A 19,834-nucleotide genomic window follows, 5' to 3' on the forward strand; every position below is an offset into this window, starting at 1 on the left:
TACACTCTGTCTAAACCCCATCTATCCTTTCATCCTAAGCTATCTGTCTCCCCACTGGACCGTGAGGTGGATAAAAGCTTTACTCTGTTCGTGTTACGTCTAGTGCCCAGCACAGAACAGAATTCAGTAATGATGTCTGCTCTATAGGTTCAATGGTTGAATACAAGTTTCAATTCAATCTTGCCATAAATCACTTGTCTTCTCCTTTGGCACAGGATTTTGTATATTACGTGTATATATTATTGATGCATTGTACTGTTCTTGTATTATACTAGATTGCAAGCCCTCAGATGGCAAGTACTGTCTTAATTACCTCTGTATCCTCATATCATTTAATATAATGCCTTATTAGAGAGTAATTAAGAGGTATTTACTAAAAGAATAAATTCATGCATTTTAAATTCAAGTAGAAATATTGAGTGAGAAGTTGGAGATATCTGATTGAAGTCAGGGAATGGAAATCACTCTCAGGACTGCTGAAACCATGACAAAGGATGCGATCTTCAAGGAGAAATGGTAGAAGAAGAAAAAAGGCCTAAGGACTGAGTCTTGGAGTGCTGCCTTATTCATTCATTCACTCAACAAATATTTTTGAATTCTTACATTAACGAAGGCACTACAGAGGATAATAAATAAGACAAAAATGATCCTACTTTCACAAAAGTTAGAGTTGGGGAAGCAAGTCACATGTAATTATAATAAAGCATGACATTATTAGGCTAGGGGAAATACAAGATGATATGGGGGCACAGGGTAGGCAGTATTTCCCCAGTGCCTTGGAAGTTAGGCATAACTATGGGGCTTGCTTTACTTAATGAAATACGAGGGAAATATACCCCTTTCTGAAAGAAGCCTTAGGAGTCACTGCATGATTCACCACATTCCTTTTCCTGCCTTGGCTATCATGGAATCACATGTAAGATGGGGTCTCCATTAACTATTAGCTTGAGTCTCTGAGAAAATATAATGAACAGAATGCACTGTCTCAGCCATGATGGAGATATAGTAGGTGAATAAAAAATAAACTTTGTTGTGTTAAGCCACTGAGATTTTCGGGTTGTTCTTTAATGCAGCATAACTCAGCCTATCTTGACTCTTAAATGGACCTAGGGAGACAGGACAGTCTCCTAAATTTAGGAAGTGACACTTAACCTGAGACTTGAAGCATGAACAACAGTTAACGAGTGGAAAGGGTGGAAGAAAGTGTTCTAAGGAGAGTATACTGAAAATTAGGAGACACAGAGATGTGAACATTCAGGGACACTGCAGGAACGGTCAATAAGAATTAAAATAAAGTGGTGTTGGTGTCAATGTCAGTGGAGTGGTAGGCGAGATGAATTAGAAGAGGTGATGAAGGAACTTGGATGTAAAGAGTCTTACAAATTTCATGAGTTAAAATTTTATTGTAAAGGTAATAAAAAGCCACTAAAGGGTTATAAGCAATGGACTGACATGTCAGGCTTATGTTTTAGAAATATTTTTTTGATTGTATAGAAAAGCATTAGAGAGGAATAAAAGTTAATTGAGACTGTGGAATTCCAGGTGAGAAATGATGGTGGCCAGGGAGTGGGTGCGCTGGTAAGTGGATAGAATCTAGAGATGTTTAGGAGGAAGAACTGAAAGAATTTGGTGAATGAATGGGTGTGGTGATGAAAAACAAAACTGTAGTCAAGGATCCTTCCTGATTTGGCAACTGAAATAAAACACAGAGGTGAAGCTGGTTTGAGAATGGATCATGAGTACATTTAAAGAGCAAGAAGAGAAGGGCGTTTTATCTCCTCCTCCCCAAACACAGAAAAAGAGAAAATGAGAATAGGGTATTTATTTCTGTCTCTTGATACATAATGATGGCTCCTTTTGGTTTTGAGTTGCTACATTCAAGACAACTGAAAAGCTCAGAAGCAGTTCTACAGCGGTTCTTTGCTTTTTTTTTTTTTTTTTTTTTTGAGATGGAGTCTCTCTCTGTCACCCAGGCTGGAGTGCAGTGGCCGGATCTCAGCTCACTGCAAGCTCCGCCTCCCAGGTTTATGCCACTCTCCTGCCTCAGCCTCCCGAGTAGCTGGGACTACAGGCGCCCGCCACCTCGCCCGGCTAGTTTTTTATATTTTTTAGTAGAGACAGGGTTTCACCGGGTTAGCCAGGATGGTCTCGATCTCCTGACCTTGTGATCCGCCCATCTCAGCCTCCCAAAGTGCTGGGATTATAGGCTTGAGCCACCGCGCCTGGCTGGTTCTTTGCTATTTTTTTGAAGACAGAACCAACAGGGTAGTCAATGTGGTATCTTATAAACTCAGGTAATTTTAAGGAATCACTGAGAATAATGCTTTGCTTTTCAAAACATATTTCAGAATTCTACTAAAAGCTCTGATGTAAGCATATAACTCTGACCACCAGGCTGTGAGATCATGAATTAGAGTTACAGGCACCTGGGACACCACAGCCTGGCTGGTTGCAGTAGTTCTATGTTTTTCCTTCTCAAAACAAGGTACAGCTTATATGGCTGCAAGGACCTTACTCAGGACATTGCTTAGGTCTAAACTGATGATGACTTCCTACATAATATGTGGTCTCACCAACTTATCTCAGATATTGTAATTCACAAAGCATTTCAAATCACTTCACAGTTGACTGCATGGCCTACACATAACACTTGAGAGGAAAAATACAGCAGTCACTTAACATCAAGTAGTGACGTTTGTTTTTGTTTTTTGCAGTTGGTCTCTGTACTAACTACTATCAAGAGGGAGAGGTGCACTCACAGCAAGCTCTATTAACACACTGACCATGACGAAGGCTGTGCAATTCCAGTTGTAACCTGACTAGTTTCAGGTAACCAGTCAACTGAAACTCCTCTGGGTAGCTACTGTGCTCTAACTTAAATACACATGCACACACCCCTTTCTCTTCTCACACGTCCATTTTCTTCCTTATCTAGTCACTAGTGTAACCTGTGCTCATAACTCTTCCCAGGATCCACAATTTCTGCCTAGTCTCCTAGGTCCCTTAGTCCCTTTCACCCTTTCTGGCCCAGGCCCCAGCAGAATTCTAAGATACTCAGAGTTGGTTGGCAAGTACATGAGGTTAGCTGCCATAGTAAAATCTAAGTGAGATATTTACATACTGAGCCGGGAAGCTGCACCACAACTTTAGCTAGATAACCCCAAAAGGAGGAGAGGTACGGGAAAGAAAGATGCAAGAAAAGTACAATTGTACAAACTGCCCTAGTCAGACTAGTACAACTGAAGTGCCAAACTCACCATCAGTTATAGCACACAGCAGGTAACACAGTGCCTGCGCTAGATCCAAAGATGCCCCAACACAGAAGATGCCAGGAGGGCTGAGGCTGGAGGTAAGAAGGTAAGGACCGTATCTTACAGATTCCCCCCGAAAATTAGTCTTAAGAATGCATAGTCAGCCTAGTTTTATTAGGAAGTTTTCTGTAGAACAGATAAAATCATCAACGTATTATAGGGTCTTAGAGTTAGGTGGGAAGTCTGAAAGAGAAGGCTAAATTAAAAAAAAAAAAACAAAAATAGGAAGAACTGAAGAAGGAAACAATGTGGGAAAGAGTGGCATCAGTCAGCCTGTGTCTCATGAAATAACGAGAGGTCTATTCTAAAGGAAGAAGAGCAGCTCTAGAAAACACAGAAGCCCATTATGTCCACCTGTGCATGTAATGAGATCATCATATTAAACTGTAACCTCTCCTGCATGCAAAGGTGGAGGTATGACACAGGCTGGAAGGGCACGAGAGACAACCGGGAGTGTGGGGAGCCTGGGCTTAAGGCAAGAGTGTGCCACACGCACTCCGTGAGACTCAGGGACAGAAGAAGCAGGGCTCTTGCCACACAGGGATTAGGGGCAGGTCTGAATATGGTGCTCAAGGACATGGCAAGCTCTTAAGACCCAGAGCCCACTCCTGGGATCTTCAGACAAGTGGGGAGCCACCTGTGTGTGGGAGAGAGGCAGCAGCTATGGGCTCCAGAGTCTACACAAGTGCAAATGGGAGCACGCCAGCATTCGTTCCATTAATCCCAGCCTTTCAGGATCACAAGCCACGACAAGCATGCTCTCAGGAGATTCAGCCCTCCATCCTCTGGGACCTCCTTAGTACTCTTAGGTAAGCAAAGCCAAACACTCTGGTTCTTCTGGGGGCTGAAAGAGTTCATCTCAATTCTGAAGAGCTTGGCGTGAAGTAACTAGTTAGTGGAAATCTGATGACTGTAGGAATCTGATGGCTTAGAAAATCCCTAATGCAGTAAATCTGTCAGTGATTAGTTAAAAGCATACTCTAATCATATTTGGTAGCATATAAAAACGTAAATGAGCAAATTCAAATGGGCCCTATCAGTAATAATCTCTAGTTTCTAAAAATAACTTGGGAGTAGACCAAGCAAACATTAGCTGTCTGCTAATGAAACTGCCTCAGGAAGTGGACCTAAACTTTTGGCAAAGCTCTAAAGCTTCCTGGAATGACCTTAAAATCCTTTATTTGTTCTCCCTGCTTTTCAGGAAAAAAATCTTACATTTTCACATATTGTGAGCCACAGAGAAGGGTATGCTTAATAATATAAAAAGTCACAAGGTCTGAAAGTTCTGCACCAGCCTCCTTTCTATGCCAAAGAGATACAAGTGCCAAAAGACACAGTGTATTGAACAAAACAACAACAAATACCCACCCCCCCACCATACAGGGACCTGTAGTCACTTCCGGAGTGCCCACTTCTCTCAGTTAATACATGCACAAACTTCAACAAATCAGCTACATTATATATTAGGATGTTAACCAAAAACACCCAAATTCTGTTGCTTAGTAACTGCTGTCAAAAGATCCCATTTCCAGCTCTGCTCTTTGTATAGACTAAACCATGAAAAGAGGAGGATTAGGCATCATGATTCTGTTCTGTGCAGACTACAATTTGCAGTGGGATTTACAGGAGGATATTCAAAGAAGATTATTTCTTTCTTGCAAAGCTAGTGGAAAGGAAAATTTCTTCCATTAATTTTCAATCCTTTGAAAATAAGACTATATCATGTTATTAATGGGTACAGTTTTATAAATCACTGGTAGTTTTACTTAGTTTTGTTCAAACAATTTAGTTCTATCTGATTGTTCTATTTCGTCTCTACTGATTGTATACTCAGAAAGCATCAAGATTAGGTAATTAGCTAAAATCAAATTCTGCTTTCTTCTTTTGTTCATTTAATGGCACGAATAGAACTAGTAAAATAGATTTTTAAAAAAGTATTGATGCAAAAATGGACAAAGGAATTAAAATTTTAAAATAGAATGAAGTTTGGGAAGCAAACATAAAATAGGGGAGAAGGGGAAGGTCTGTGAATACTTCAAATATCTTAATGGAACATATGGTATACCCCCCAGAATGTGAGGACAATACCTCATACATACTTCAGCAGTGTTGAGGAGTTTATCCATGGAGAAAGGATTCACTAATAAGCAAATTAAGAGAAGTACAAGGTGAATTTTAAATTAATTGAGAATAAACTACTTTCATGTATTTTAGCACCATCCATTTGTGAAAAAGAGGCAATAGTATAATTATAATAAAATCTCATGTACTCATTAAAGCAAGCCTAACAGCCCTCTCTAACAAAAACTCTTACCTGTTGGTTTAAGTAATCAAATGGTATGTAAAGATGCTCTATGAATTAACTAATTCAGACCACAAGTCTTTAACAAAAATTAATGTGTTACATATTTCTGAGTTTCACAGACTATTGTCATTGCAAAACATTTTGAAAAATCTTTAAATGTGAGCATTCAGTCATTGAAATGTAGCTAAAGAAATAATTAAATGCTAACCTTCTGCCTATCAAACTGGCAAAAATATTTTAATAATATCAAAAACAGGTGAGAATCCCAAGAAACTCATACTCTTATATGACGCGGCTACAGGTGTAAACTATCACAAATTTCTGAAGGGGTAGGCTTTATAAAACCAAGAGTATTTTTTACCTAAGAGTTTTGATAGCACTATGTATCAAATATCTTTACAATACTAATATTTTTACCTTAGCAATCACACTTCTGAGAATTTGTCGTAAGGAAATAATAAAAAACGTATGTGTAAGAATAAGTAAAAATAACCAGTACACTTCATTGATTTCATATTATATCCCAGGCACTGTGTGATACTTTACAGAAATTACCATCAAATTCTCACAATAACCCTACAATGCAGTTATTATCTTCATTTGACAGAAGAGAAAACAGTGGCTTATAGGTTAAATGACGTATCCAAGGTCATTCAGCTGGTCAGTGTGGAGAGCTGAGCAAGCCCAAATTCTCTGTCATGTTATGCTACTCTAGTGAAGAAAAATCTAATAAATGGGGGCAGTAATTTCCCTAGTTTGGTAGTCCTATGGAATACTGTTTTTATATAAATTTTTAAGATTTAGTTATTATGGCTACATAACTATACATATTTATGGAGTACATGCACTATTTTGATACAAGTATAAAACATGTAATGATCAAATAAGGGTAGTTGTGAAACTCATTAAGCATGTATCATTTATTTTTGTTAGGAATATTCAATTTCCACTCTTGTAGTTATTTTGAACTATATATAATTTTTTTAAAAAATCAAACAACAGCTTTTACTGAGCTTCAGGTGCGGCTGGCCCCGCATGGCCAGTACAGCAGCGTGCCCTCTAAGGCCAGTCTGTGACGTGACAGGAAATGCAGGGGTGCACACATTGGGGCTGCCTTTTGGCACTCAGTGGGGTGGGTCAGGGTAGAGCAAACACCAAGGTTCTCTGGAGATCAGAACTGGCCAGAGCAGCCACCTTCTCCCTCAGGACCAGCTGAGTCAGTCCCCAGGCCCTGAGGTGGTATCTGCATCCTGGTCCATGGGGCATTACTGGTGTCACTGCTCCGAGGGAAGAAGACGGCCAGCCACTCAATCAGGATGATGAACAGGCCACCACCCACCACTAGCCCCAAGCAGATCCAGCAACGGATGTTCTCCCAGCACTTTGTGTGGACCGGGGTCTTTGTCGTCTTGCTGAAGGCTGAGCACATATCCAGGAGTTGGTCTGAACACTGCTCCAGTTTGGCCAGTTTCCCATCATGCTCCAGGATCTTGTTGAAATTGTTAAGCATGATTTCCGTCACCTTGTTCGCCTGCCACTGGCACTGCTCCAACTCTTTCCCTGCCATTGCCACCGCCACCACACCCTCTCCCTGAACTATACATAATTTTATTTTTTAGACAGAGTCTTGCTCTGTCGCCCAGGCTGGAGTGCAGGGGTGTGATCTCGGCTCACTGCAACCTCCCCCTCCTGGGTTCAAGCAATTCTCCTGCCTCAGCCTCCTGAGTAGCTGGGATTACAGGCGTGTGCCACCACACCTGGCTAATTTTTGTATTTTTAGTAGAGACGGGGTTTCACCATGCTGGTCAGGCTGGTCTCGAACTCCTGACCTCGTGATCCCCCCACCTCAGCCTCCCAAAATGCTGGGATTACAGGCGTGAACCACCACGCCTTTAAGTATAGTTAATTTATTGTGCTGTTGAACACTAGATCTTATTACTTCTATTTAACGGTATTTTTATACCCATTGACTATCTCCTCCTTATTCTCCAATCCCCACTACCCTTCCCAGCCTCTGATAACCATCACTCTAACTCTACCTCCGTGAGTTCAATTATTTAGTTCCCATATATGAATGAGGACATGTGATATTTGACTTTTTGTGCCTGGCTTCTTTCACTTAACATAATGTCTTCCAGCTCCTTCATCCATGTTGTTGCAAATGACAAGGATTTCATTCTTTTTAAATGGCTGTGTTATAGTCCACAGTGTATATGTACCACATTTTCTTTATCCATTCATCCTGAGGGACATTCATCCTGAGGGACATTCAGGTTGATTCCATTCCACTACTGTGAATACTGCTGCAATGACCTTGGGAGTTTAGATAACTCTTTGACACACATATTATTTATAATTATGAAAAAAACCTGGAAACAACCTAATGGTCCAACAAAAAAGGAACTGTTCAGATATTAGACAGCTATTAATTTAAAATAATACTCAGATAAGCTTTAGTTACACTGAAAAAAGTTCATAATATTTTAAGTGAAAAAAACAAGTTTACACCAGTATGTTTCAATGTCATTCCCAATATATAAGGGAGGGGTAAATGTGTTCATGTGTATATGCGTGTCTGAGTGGTAAAGAGAATTGAAGGACAAATACGAATTTATTTTTATTTTCTTCTGTTCTTTCTTGTATTTTCTAAATTATTTCTGTAATTAGAAAAAGCTACCTTATTTTTTGCACTTACAACAAAAGAAAGGTTTTCTCCAGAAATACAAAACTTTATAAATTATTTGTGCTCTGAAAAAAAATTAAAACATCTTCCCATCCTCACACTAAAAACGGAGGGGCAAGAACAGTAGTGGGAGGTAGACTAGAACTTATACTAAAGAATGACATTTACATTTCATTTTCAAAAACAACCTGGAAGACTGAGCATCTTTAGACTGGTTTGAGCCCTTAGGCTTTTGTCAACCTATCATTAGGTAACAATGTGAAAACTATTTGCAGAGAAAGATTTTGTAATATTCCTAATATATTTCCAAGACACCTATGCTTCATTCTTTTCTCTTTTCTGAACTTTAATTACAAAGAATAGTATTTTTCCCCCAAGGAAAACCAAAAATTCTAATATAAATTTATTATACTGCTGAAGCAGAAATAGTTTTTATAAGTTTAAGAGTGCATGGATGATCCGGGCAGTGAATCATGAATTAAAACAATTTTGAATAAGCTTGTATGGACACTTATTTTTATACTCCCTAGCCTTCCACTCATCTAAAACTCTACCTTGAAAGGCTTCAACAATTTGAAGATTAAATCATAAGTTATTAAGCCATTAATTTAACCATTTAAGCCTCTAAAATCAGCACATATTACCTTCCCCCTTCAAGTCAATTTGCAAGAGATTAAAATAATAAAAATGATAATATCTCACACTTACAAAGTAGCTTTGATCTGCAGAAGCCTAAAGTACTTTTAAAAAACTTTATAGAAAAACTAGGACCATCCACCCACATCTCAGAGTACATCTGAGGTAGAAGCTGGCAGCTGGTGGAAAGCAATGGAGTAATTTACCATCTGCAAAGCTGACTACTACTTTTGAAAAAGCACAGGAATAGATGATTTAGGAAAATGCAAATAGAATTAGCTATTCAATAAATAAATGGGACATTCAACAGCTACAGATTTCAAGGGCTGCTATTTAAATTTTTACCAGAAGAAGTGGGTTAAGGGTTCCCATCAAAGGGAAAACAAAAAAACAAAGAAAAACAGCCCTACCTACTCTAGGGAAATTACTGGTCCCCATTATTCTATTCAGATTTTCCTGGGAAGGAGAGATACTACTGGTTTCACCTCAGAGACAGAATATGATATTATAAGTTCTTTTTGAGTCTGGCAATATTTCTCTTTCACACTCAATTTCAAAGATTTTTATGTATTTCTCTGGACTCTTCAGTGTTTATGCCTGGAATCCTGCTACAAGTTCTGCTTCCTCCATCCATCTGAAGTACCCTGTGCAATTTTCTGCCACCTGCACAAACAAGAGACTAGCTTTTCAAGCTTACATTTTTTGGGAGTCATCTTCCTTTTAAATCTATTTCTCCTCCTCAGTCTCTTTCCCAAAGAAACACCGAAGAATTCTACCCTATATCCTTACAGAGCGAATACCTAAGAGCAACTTAAAAGAAAACCCTGAGCTGTCTTTACTAGGTAGCACTTCAATTCTCAAGATTCTTTCACCTCATTCTGATTTTCCCGCATTTCTTGGACTTACACAGTCAGTTCATATCTATAAAAGATCAAGCATGAAAAAAAGAATTTAAATAAAAGAAATACTTCAGATGGATATAAGAAATAATTTCTTGACTGGCAGTATGCAAAATTAGAAGAGCAATGGAAACATGATCTAACAAGTAAGATGGAACAGCCATTTAGAGTCTTCATCATTGATTTTTGTTGTTGATGCATGGCGCTTGCTTGAATGTGAGAGAGATGGACCAGATGGTCCTACAGACTTTTCAGCTCTAGGATTCTATTCTATGCTGTTCTAACTTCACTGATGGTATAAAGTGGCCATGTTAATTAAGAAGGTGACGAGTGGCACTTGGAGAAAGGAAGATGGATGAGAACTGCATCAAGTTACCAAGCAGATTCTGATTATTGCCTAATATAAAACTATCCTTTTGTAGGGATTCCTGGGACTATTTTCCCATTAATACATCTCTGTCTTCCTCAACTTAATTGACCCCAAACAGTTCAACTTTGTACCATAATGAAAGAACTTTAAAAAATCCTAAATGAATTTGTCTCACTTTATTCAAACATTTTCAACTATGACTCTTTTAATAAAATTGATACAAAACTAGGAAATGAAACAATCTTAATATGTATTAAACAAAGCATAATTTAGAAGGTAAAGGTACTCAATAAAATACATTACAAAGTTAAAAAATCTAAAACAGTCACTGTTTTCCCCCAAATTCTGATAATTTGGTTCCAATTGAGAAGGACACAGTTGCTATCGGTTTATATGTATACATGTACAAAGGCATATATATGTGCACACACACACACATTTAAGAGATAGGAAATTAAAATGAAAGTAAAATCTTGATACCTTCTTCATGGCCTGACATTTGGCTGTTTCAGAAAAGCCAATCATTTTATCAGGAGAACAGATCTTGATGAATGGGAAGTTGGATTCCTCTGCAATTTTTGCAGCTAAAGCAGTCTTCCCACTGTGAGGAGGGCCTGCATAAAGACATGAGCAAGTCAGGGGAAAAAAGCCAACCTAAGCAAAGGGAAATAAAACAAGTTTAAACTTTTATCCAGAACATACTGAGGTCTTGACTAGTTGCTCATTAACATTTCCTGACACAATTTCACAGCAGACATGTTTTCTCTTATTTATTAGCAACTAAACTTAACGAACTAATTAGCATTTCTCAAAAGTATGGTGAAATACATGCCTCCTGACATTCTCACATACCCTTAATCTTTCAAACTTTTGGCAAAATATACAGAGTATAAGGGTTTTGCTTCTTAAGAGAATGCATTCAAATGCATATCAGTACTTACATTATTAGTTCTATCAAATCATTTGTCTAACAAAAAAATACAATCTTCTTAGGAGCTGATATTGGGGGCAGGGGAAAACTGCCTTATTAGAAGCAAATGTGATGTAAAAAGCTAGAATTCTAAAGACTCAGGCTTTCTCATAAAGGCAAGCAAATCTACAAACTTACCTACACTTAGACATCCCTGCCTTCCCTTCCCTGTTTTGGAAGCTGTGTCCCTCATTCAACCACAAACCAATCAAACCTTCCTTCCCATCTTCTCAGGAACCTGACATTACTGATTGTTCCTTTCTCCCATATGTTCAACTTCTTCTTCTTCCCTGAAGCCTTTCCAAAAGTGTTTTAGCATGTTCTAGTCTATCTGATAGTTTATTAAATAACAACAAAAAACTTTCTGGATATCATACCCCTCAACACCACACCTTCTTCTCCCTTCAAAATGTTCTCCCTTACAACTTGCCTATGTAATTATTTACACTGGCTGCTTTTGTTCCTCACCTCCCACCCATCCTCACTAAATCTTATGGCTCCCAGCCCCATTACACTGAACAGGCTCCCATCAAGGTCACAAATGATCTCCATGTCATCAAACTCAACAAACACTTTGGTATCTTTTTCAGCCTCTTAGGAGCATTTGATACAATTCATAATTTCCTTCTTTCTTAAAATATGTTTCTTTTCTTGGCTTCTGTAATACACATTCTCTCTTTCCCCTTTTTCCTCTCTGGTTACTCTTGCTCAGTCTCTTTTGTCAATTTTTCTGCTCTGTTTAGTCCTTAAGTGTTAACATGCCTCAGAGACAAGTTCTAGTCCTCCTTTTCATCTCAACCGATACCCTCACTGTAAGTGATTTCATCCACTCCCATGGCTTCAACCACAGTCTTATATACTGACAACTCATGAGTCTACTGCCAGCCAGACCCACATATCCAACAGGCAGGCAGATCAACATTTCCGATTTACTTCTCCTATATGACCCTTGAATTTAACATGTTCAAAACTGAACTCATCAACTTTCTTCCAGAAATCTGCTTTCCATTAGTGTTCCCAATCTTAGTAAACAGCATCATTTACCGGGCTGTGTATGCCAGAACCCAGGGGGTCATGTTTGATACCTCTGCCCACATCCAACCTAACAAATCTAAGTTTCCGCTTCTCCACCTACAAAATAGAGACAACAGCAGCCTCGACCCTTGGAGGACTTAAGTGGGGTTTAAATAGATAGTATGTGCACGGTGCTAGTAGAGTGACTGGCAAATAGCAAGGTCTCAAAAAATGTTAGCTTAATTATGATTGACAATAATAATGTGGTCATTTTTATTCTATCTCCTAAATATTTCTAATTAGTCTACTTATCTCCATTTACACTACTCCACACGCTTCAAACCACAATCGACTCTCATTAAGGCTAATCCAACTGCTTCTAACCAAAATAGTCTCTCCTGTATCTTTTTGCCCCTCCAATCCATTCTCCATCATAAAGCAGTCATGATGATGTGGCTTCACTGCTTAAAATCCTACAAATGGCTTTCCATTGCCCCTAAGATAGTCTAAATCTTTAACATGGCCTACAAGGTTTTATATGAACTGGATTCTGTCTGCTTCTACAGTCTCATGTCAGGACAATCTCCCCTTCTGTTTCAAGCTCCTTTCTGCCCAGGACTTACATGCTCTGCTTCAAACATCTTCCCCAATGACTTTGCCTGGCCAGAGTCTCCTCACTGGTCAAGTTATGGCTTAATATGTTTCTCTCAGGGAGCTCTCACCCCCCAGACCTTTAAAGGTAGTTAGGCTCCCTTGTCATGGGGCCTCACTGAACTTTTCTGCTGTCATACTAATTATAACTGTAAATTAATTATTTGTGAATGGAATGTTCTTCCCCTTTTGTCTGTCTACTCAGTGAAATCCTAACTGGTCTTTCAAGGCCTAGATTAAATATCATCTCTAGTTTTCTCGACCACCCCTATGCAAAATGACTTGTATTCACACAATTTTACACACACACACTGTAGTCATGAATTTCTTTACACTGCCTTTGTTCATGACCAGACTGAATGAATACTTGAATGTCTTTGTATCCCCAGCAACTAGTTGAATGACTAAAATGCAAGTACTCAGTAAATATTTATTTAATTGAATTGAAGCTATGTGGCATCATTCAGTGTATTAAGTGCCACAGAAATACAGATATAATCCTACAAGAAAACTAGTTACTATCATTCCTCAGTAACATTCTACCCCAAGAGAATTTTAATTTGTACACAATATTGGTACATAGACTGGATTACTATTTTCAGATCAAGAACAAGGTTAAAAATGGGAAAGAATTCAATTTTCTAGAATGTGCTTAAGGGCTTTTAAAAAATGCTGTTTTTCCTTTAACTTTTAATCCCATCTCCTCATTCGTCCTCACCTTCCAGAAGCACGCTGACCAATGGTGTGCGGTCACTGTTCTTAGTCTGCTGCACTAGCAGCTCCCCATCATCTAGAACTCGAGTAACTGGGTCGCCCCATTTGATGATACCGTTCATAATGTAACTTGCATAATCCTCTTGGTTTGTGCCAAATGCCTATTAAGAAAAAGGACAGTTTAAAGCATTTTGAGCATTAGTGTTAAAAACTAAAATATTTAACAGTATAAAAGATGAGTTATAATTCGTACATGCTAAAGATATTGATCACTATCCCATATTAATATAAAAAGCCTGGAAAGCAAAACAACTTGTATAATTTATCATTTAACTTTTTTCCCAACAGGAAAAAAAAGGCTGCTTTGAATGACCTCATGGAATAAAAACAATGGATTTTAGGCTCAGAATCTACCAGAGCGCAAACCCTCATAATTCCTGAGAGAAAGAGTATGTTCCAATGTGCTTATTTTTATCAACACTATGCAGTTTGAGGCTGTTCTGTTAAGAACAAAGGAAAAAAGAGATTATGGACTTAGAAATTAGAAACAGCGCAGTTGACAAATATACTACCTTAACACTGATTGCAGGTGCTATGGATTAACATGAGAATACGAAATGGTAATGAGAAGATCATGTTCACATCAACTTTGTGGTAGCGGACATAGTTAAATGGCACCAATGTTAAGTTTATATGTGTAAATACAAGATTTAGGATGAGATAGAAATGAGCAGCTGTAATGAAAAGGATATAAAAGCAATTAATACAGATAATAATTCTATTTGTGTTCACTATATATTGGAGCTTAAATTGCACCCTTCTTCATTTTCAACTTTTAATCTCAAAGGTTATACCTCCCATCAAAACAGCTGCCAAAAGTAGTCAATAACTTTAGTATTTACAATTGAATTGGATTTTCATGAGGTTAACAGAATAGGAAAACATAACCTACCATATGTAAAGATCACGTACATGTAAAGATCATGTATCTTGAGAATTTCAACTTTCAAAATATCATCACATCCCTCAAAAAGTCAACTTTTGACTACCTGATGTATGGAATAGTTTTAACAGTTCTTTAGAACATGCACCTCACACAAAGCTGTTTTGTAACACTGTCTCTGAAACAGTATCCAGCGATCTCATATCTCTATTACTTTGCCACAAAATAATTTTTCAGACCACCTTTTAGGTAGTCTCCTTGCATATGCTGGTCCTTTGATTCCTGCATACAGAGGAAGGTCCTCATTCTTTGGCCTGGATATGGCAAATTCTGTAGTAGTGTAAAAAGTAATGATGAGCCTAATTCATACCGGCCGAATGGCTGTTCTAAGAAATTTTTACAGCTGGGCGCAGTGACTCAAGCCTGTAATCCCAGCACTTTGGGAGGCTGAGGCAGGCAGATCACCTGAGGTCAGGAGTTCCAGACCAACCTAGCCAACATGGTGAAACCCCATCTATACTAAAAATACAAAAATTAGCTGGCTGTGGTGGTGTGTGCCTGTAATCCTAGCTACTTGGGAGGCTGAGGTAGGAGAATCTCTTGAACCCGGGAGGCGGAGGTTGCAGTGAGCTGAGATCACGCCATTGCACTCCAGCCTGGGAGATAGAGAGAGACTCCATCTCATTTAAAAAAAAAAAAAAATTATAGGCTGGCTTTTGTCTTTAATTTTTCCAGTTATATACTCCAAGCCTCACAGCAGAAGCTTTAAGATACCTGAACCATAAAACAGTGACTCTCCCAAGATACATAACGTGTATATCTTCCTTACATATCCCATAACTTCATTTTTTTTGTTTTATCCTCCAGACCCTTGCTGCAAGATGGGTGAACCTTGAGGACATTATGCTACATTAAATAAGCCAGTTACAAAAAGACAAATACTATGATTTCACTTATATGAGGTACTTAAGATTAGTGAAATTCATAAAGATGGACAGTAGAATGGTGGCTGTCAGGTGTTGTAGAGGAAGGAAAAAAGAATTATTGTTTAATGGGTATAGAATTTCAGTTCAAGAAGAAAAGAGTTTTGGAGATGGATGGTGATGATTACACAACATTATGAATGTGCTTAATACCACTGAACTATACATTTAAAAATGATTACAACGGTAAACTTCGTATGTATTTTAACACAATACAAAATTGAGAAAAAAGTATATAAAGAACTTGTATTAGTCAAATAAGCAGTACAACAGAAAAACAGGCAAAAGACTTGAACAGTATTTCACACAACACATGCGTGTGGTTAATTAACATATGGAGAAATGCTTAAGTTCTTAAGTAATAACCAAAATGCAAATCAAGACTGAAATGAGATCTCATTTTACACCCAACTGAATGGCAAAAATTAAATCTGAGGCCAGGTGCAGTGGCTCACACCTGTAATCCCAGTACTTTGGAAAGCCGAGGCAGACAGACAACCTGAGGTCAGGAGTTCGAGACCAGCCTGGCCAACATGGCAAAACCCCGTCTCTACTAAAAATACAAAAATTAGCCAAGCATGGTGGCAGGCACCTGTAATCCCAGCTACTCGGGAGGCTGAGGCAGGAGAACTGCTTGAATCTGGGAGATGAAGGTTGCAGTGAGCTGAGATTGCGCCATTGCACTCCAGTCTGGGCGACAGAGTGAGACTTCATCTCAAAAATAAATAAAAACTAAATCTGATAATACCAAGTGTCAGAGAGGATACAGAACAAACGGATATTTTTCACAGTATTGGGGGCAGTGTTAATTGGTTCAACCACTGGGAAACGTTTTTTTAAAGCTGGACATTCATATATCCAACAACCCAATAATTTTATTCCTAAATAAGAGAAATTCATTCAAGAATGCTTATAACAAATCTGTTTTTAATAAAAAACTGACAACATTCACAATCAACAGGAAAATAGATGAACTGTGGTAGTCACACAATGGAATGCTATTCAGCATGAAAATGAATGATGTCTAGTTATAAGAAATCATATAGATCAGCAGTCCCCAACCTTTGTGGCATCAGGGACCAGTTTCATAGAAGACAATTTTTCCATGCAGGGGAAGGCGGTGGTTTCGGGATGTTTCAAGTGCATTACTTTTTTTTGTTTGTTTGAGACAGAGTCTCGCTCTGTCACCCAGGCTGGAGTGCAGTTGTGCGATCTTGGCTCACTGCAACCTCTGCCTCCTGGGTTCAAGTGATTCTCCTGCCTCAGCCTCCTGAGTAGTTGGGATTAGAGACACGCACCACTATGCCCAGCTAATTTTTGTATTTTTAGTAGAGACAGGGTTTCACCATATTGGTTAGGCTGGTCTTGAACTCCCGACCTCATGATCTGCCCGCCTCGGCCTCCCAAAGTGCTAGGATTACAGGCATGAGCCACCGTGCCCGGCCCAAGCACACTACATCACTACATTTATTGTGCACTTTATTTCTATTATTATTAAATTGTAATATATAATGAAATAATTATACAAATCACCATAATGTAGAATCAGTGGGAGCCTGAGCTTGTTTTCCTGCAACTATATGGTCCCATCTGGGGGTGATGGGAGACAGTGACAGATTATCAGGCATTAGATTCTCATAAGGAGTGTGCAATCTAGATCCCTCAGATATGCAGTTCACAACAGAGTTCATACTCCTATGAGAATCTAATGTCACCAAAGATCTGACAGGAGGTAGAGCTCAGGTGGTAACGCGAACAATGGGGAGTGGCTGTAAATACAGATGAGGCTCACTTGCTTGCTGCTCACCTCCTGCTGTGTGGCCCAGTTCCTAACAGGTCACGGACCAGTACTGGTGGTTGGGAATTCCTGACATAGATGACTCTTGGCAATAAAATATTTAATAAATAGCAAGTCCCAGAAAACTACATATACCATATCTTATTTTACACACCATGAAAATATAGACTAATAACAGTGTGTCATAAAGATTAAGACTAATCTTAATGGACCTGAGGTCCATTTAAGAAAGAAAACCAAACACACACGCTTTAAGAACTAGGACTTTCTACAATTTGTTTTTGTATTAACACAGGACTCTAAACAAAAGTTACTCAAATGTTAGTAGTTGTTTTATAGGAAAATGGGTTAATAACCTTATACTGCATTCTAAAGCTCAACTATGACTATTTTGAATGCCTTTTAAGAAAACTGACACTTTTTTTAAGTCTTAGAAACTACAGTAGTCAGAGAAACTAAATGTACTGAGCAAGAAAAAGGGATGCCTTGGAGGAGGCTGAAGAGAAAAGAGAGAGAGAGAGGAGAAGGAGGATATGAGCGTCAATTTTAAATATCCTAATGACTGACATGGAAGTTGGACTGAATTTAGGTTTCTGTAGTTTGGGATTGTATAAGAACCAATCAGAAAATTAGCTCTAGTTCAATATAAAGTAAAACAATAATTGGAAAGTCTCAAAACTGAATGGCCTGCCTTACAAGATGGTAAGCTTCCTATCACGAAAATATTTAGGGAAGTAATATCACCAGCCACTGGGATTATTATACAGATGTTTTGCATATTGAACATTTCCAATATTAAGAGTTTCTCATTTTATGAAACTGCATATGCTATAACCTTCCATAATACTGGGTAAACGGCACTTATTTTTCCCTGAGTTATTATCATTACTTTTTGGCCTATATATATACTCAATGGGCATACTCACTGGTTTGATATCATTCTCCAAAGAAGCAAGGAAGTCTCCTCTCGTCACCTGCAGGCTTTCTGCCTTCTCCATGTCCACTTCCACTTTAGTACTGGCCTAAGAATAGATAAAAACAACATGTAAGGACTTCCAAGATTTAAGAATAGCTAAGAATATTTTCAGTTTAAGAACGTTAACTCTTGAGGATTAAAACGCATATTTTCATACATTAAAAAATCTGAAATATTTGCAAATCACATATATAAGGGATTAATATCCAGAATACATAGAGAACTGCCAAAATTGAACAAGAAAAAACCAAATCAAAAATGGGCAAAGAACTTAAACAAACATTTCTCCAAAAAAGATACACAAATGGCCTTAAATAAGCACATGAAAAGATGTTCAACCTCACTAATCACTAGGGAAATGCAAATCCAAACTACAAAGAGATTTCACTTCATACTCATTAGGAAGGCTACTACCACAAAAACGCAGAAAATAAGAAGTGTTGGTGAGGATGCGGAGAAATCAGAACCTTTATGAACTGCTGGTGGGAACGTAAGTAAAATGGTTCAGTCACCTTGGGAAACAAAAATATGGTGGTTCCTAATAAAATTAAAAATAGAATTATCATATGATCCAGCAATTCCACTTCTGGGTCTATACCCCAAACAACTGAAAACAGGGTCTTGAAGAGAGATCTGTACAGCCTTGTTCATGACAGCATTACTCACAATAGCTAAAATGTGGAAGAAATCCATATGTCCATTGACAGAGGAACGGAAAAACAAAATGTGTTATGTACACACAATGGAATATTATTCAGCCTTAAAAAGAAAGACAATTCTGACATGCTACAACTTGATGAACCTTGAGGACATTATGCTAAGTTAAATAAGCAAATACCGTACAATCCACTTATATGAGGTTCCTGGAGTAGCTGATATCCAAGAGACAGAAAGTAAAATGGTAGTTGCCAGGGATAGGGAGAGGAAGGAATGGGGAGTTACTGTTTATGGGTATGGAGTTTCAGTCAGTTTTACAAGATGAAAAGAGGTCTGGAGACGAAAGGTTTAATGCCACTGAATTGTACATTTAAAATCGTTACACGGTAAATTTTATGGTTTTTTTTGTTTGTTTGTTTTTGAGACGGAGTCTTGCTCTGTTGTCCACGCTGGAGTGCAGTGGCGCGATCTCGGCACACTTGCAAGCTCCACCTCCCAGGTTCAAGTGATTCTCCTGCCTCAGCCTCCCGAGTAGCTGGGACTACAGGCACCTGCCACCACGCCTGGCTAATTTTTTGTATTTTTACTACAGACAGGGTTTCACCACGCTAGCTAGGATGGTCTTGATCTCCTGACCTTGAGATCCACCCGCCTCGGCCACTCAAAGTGTTGGGATTACAGGCATGAGCCACTGCACCCAGTCAATTTTATGGGTATTTTAAAACAATTTTAAAAATTGGAATCAAAGAAAACACATCTCTCAAATTCACAAATATATATACCCTCTGAACAAGTCCACTTCTAGTAATTTATCCCATATATTCACAAATGTGTACAAAGTTACACGTACAAGTATACAAGTACAAGTGTACTAAAGTAACTTGTTATGAAAAAAGACTAGAAGCATATTAATAATGTCTACCA

General features: G+C 38.4%; 1 protein-coding gene and 1 pseudogene across 4 annotated transcripts in view; both read right to left on the bottom strand.

The window, feature by feature from the left end:
- NSF (N-ethylmaleimide sensitive factor, vesicle fusing ATPase) overlaps nt 1-19,834 on the bottom strand; it is a 162,016-nt gene that overhangs the window by 33,183 nt on the left and 108,999 nt on the right. For all 4 annotated transcript variants that reach the window (XM_074019987.1, XM_005584555.3, XM_065531750.2 and 1 more), the window contains 3 exons: nt 18,204-18,299; nt 13,558-13,714; nt 10,685-10,818 (listed from right to left, as the gene is read on the bottom strand). In XM_074019987.1, the coding sequence (XP_073876088.1) occupies nt 10,685-10,818; nt 13,558-13,714; nt 18,204-18,299 (387 nt within the window). The remainder of the gene's footprint in view (nt 1-10,684; nt 10,819-13,557; nt 13,715-18,203; nt 18,300-19,834) is intronic.
- Nucleotides 28-10,723, bottom strand: LOC135967727 (vesicle-associated membrane protein 5 pseudogene; annotated as a pseudogene).

Source organism: Macaca fascicularis, chromosome 16, assembly GCF_037993035.2.
Source record: "Macaca fascicularis isolate 582-1 chromosome 16, T2T-MFA8v1.1".
Lineage (NCBI taxonomy): Eukaryota > Metazoa > Chordata > Mammalia > Primates > Cercopithecidae > Macaca > Macaca fascicularis.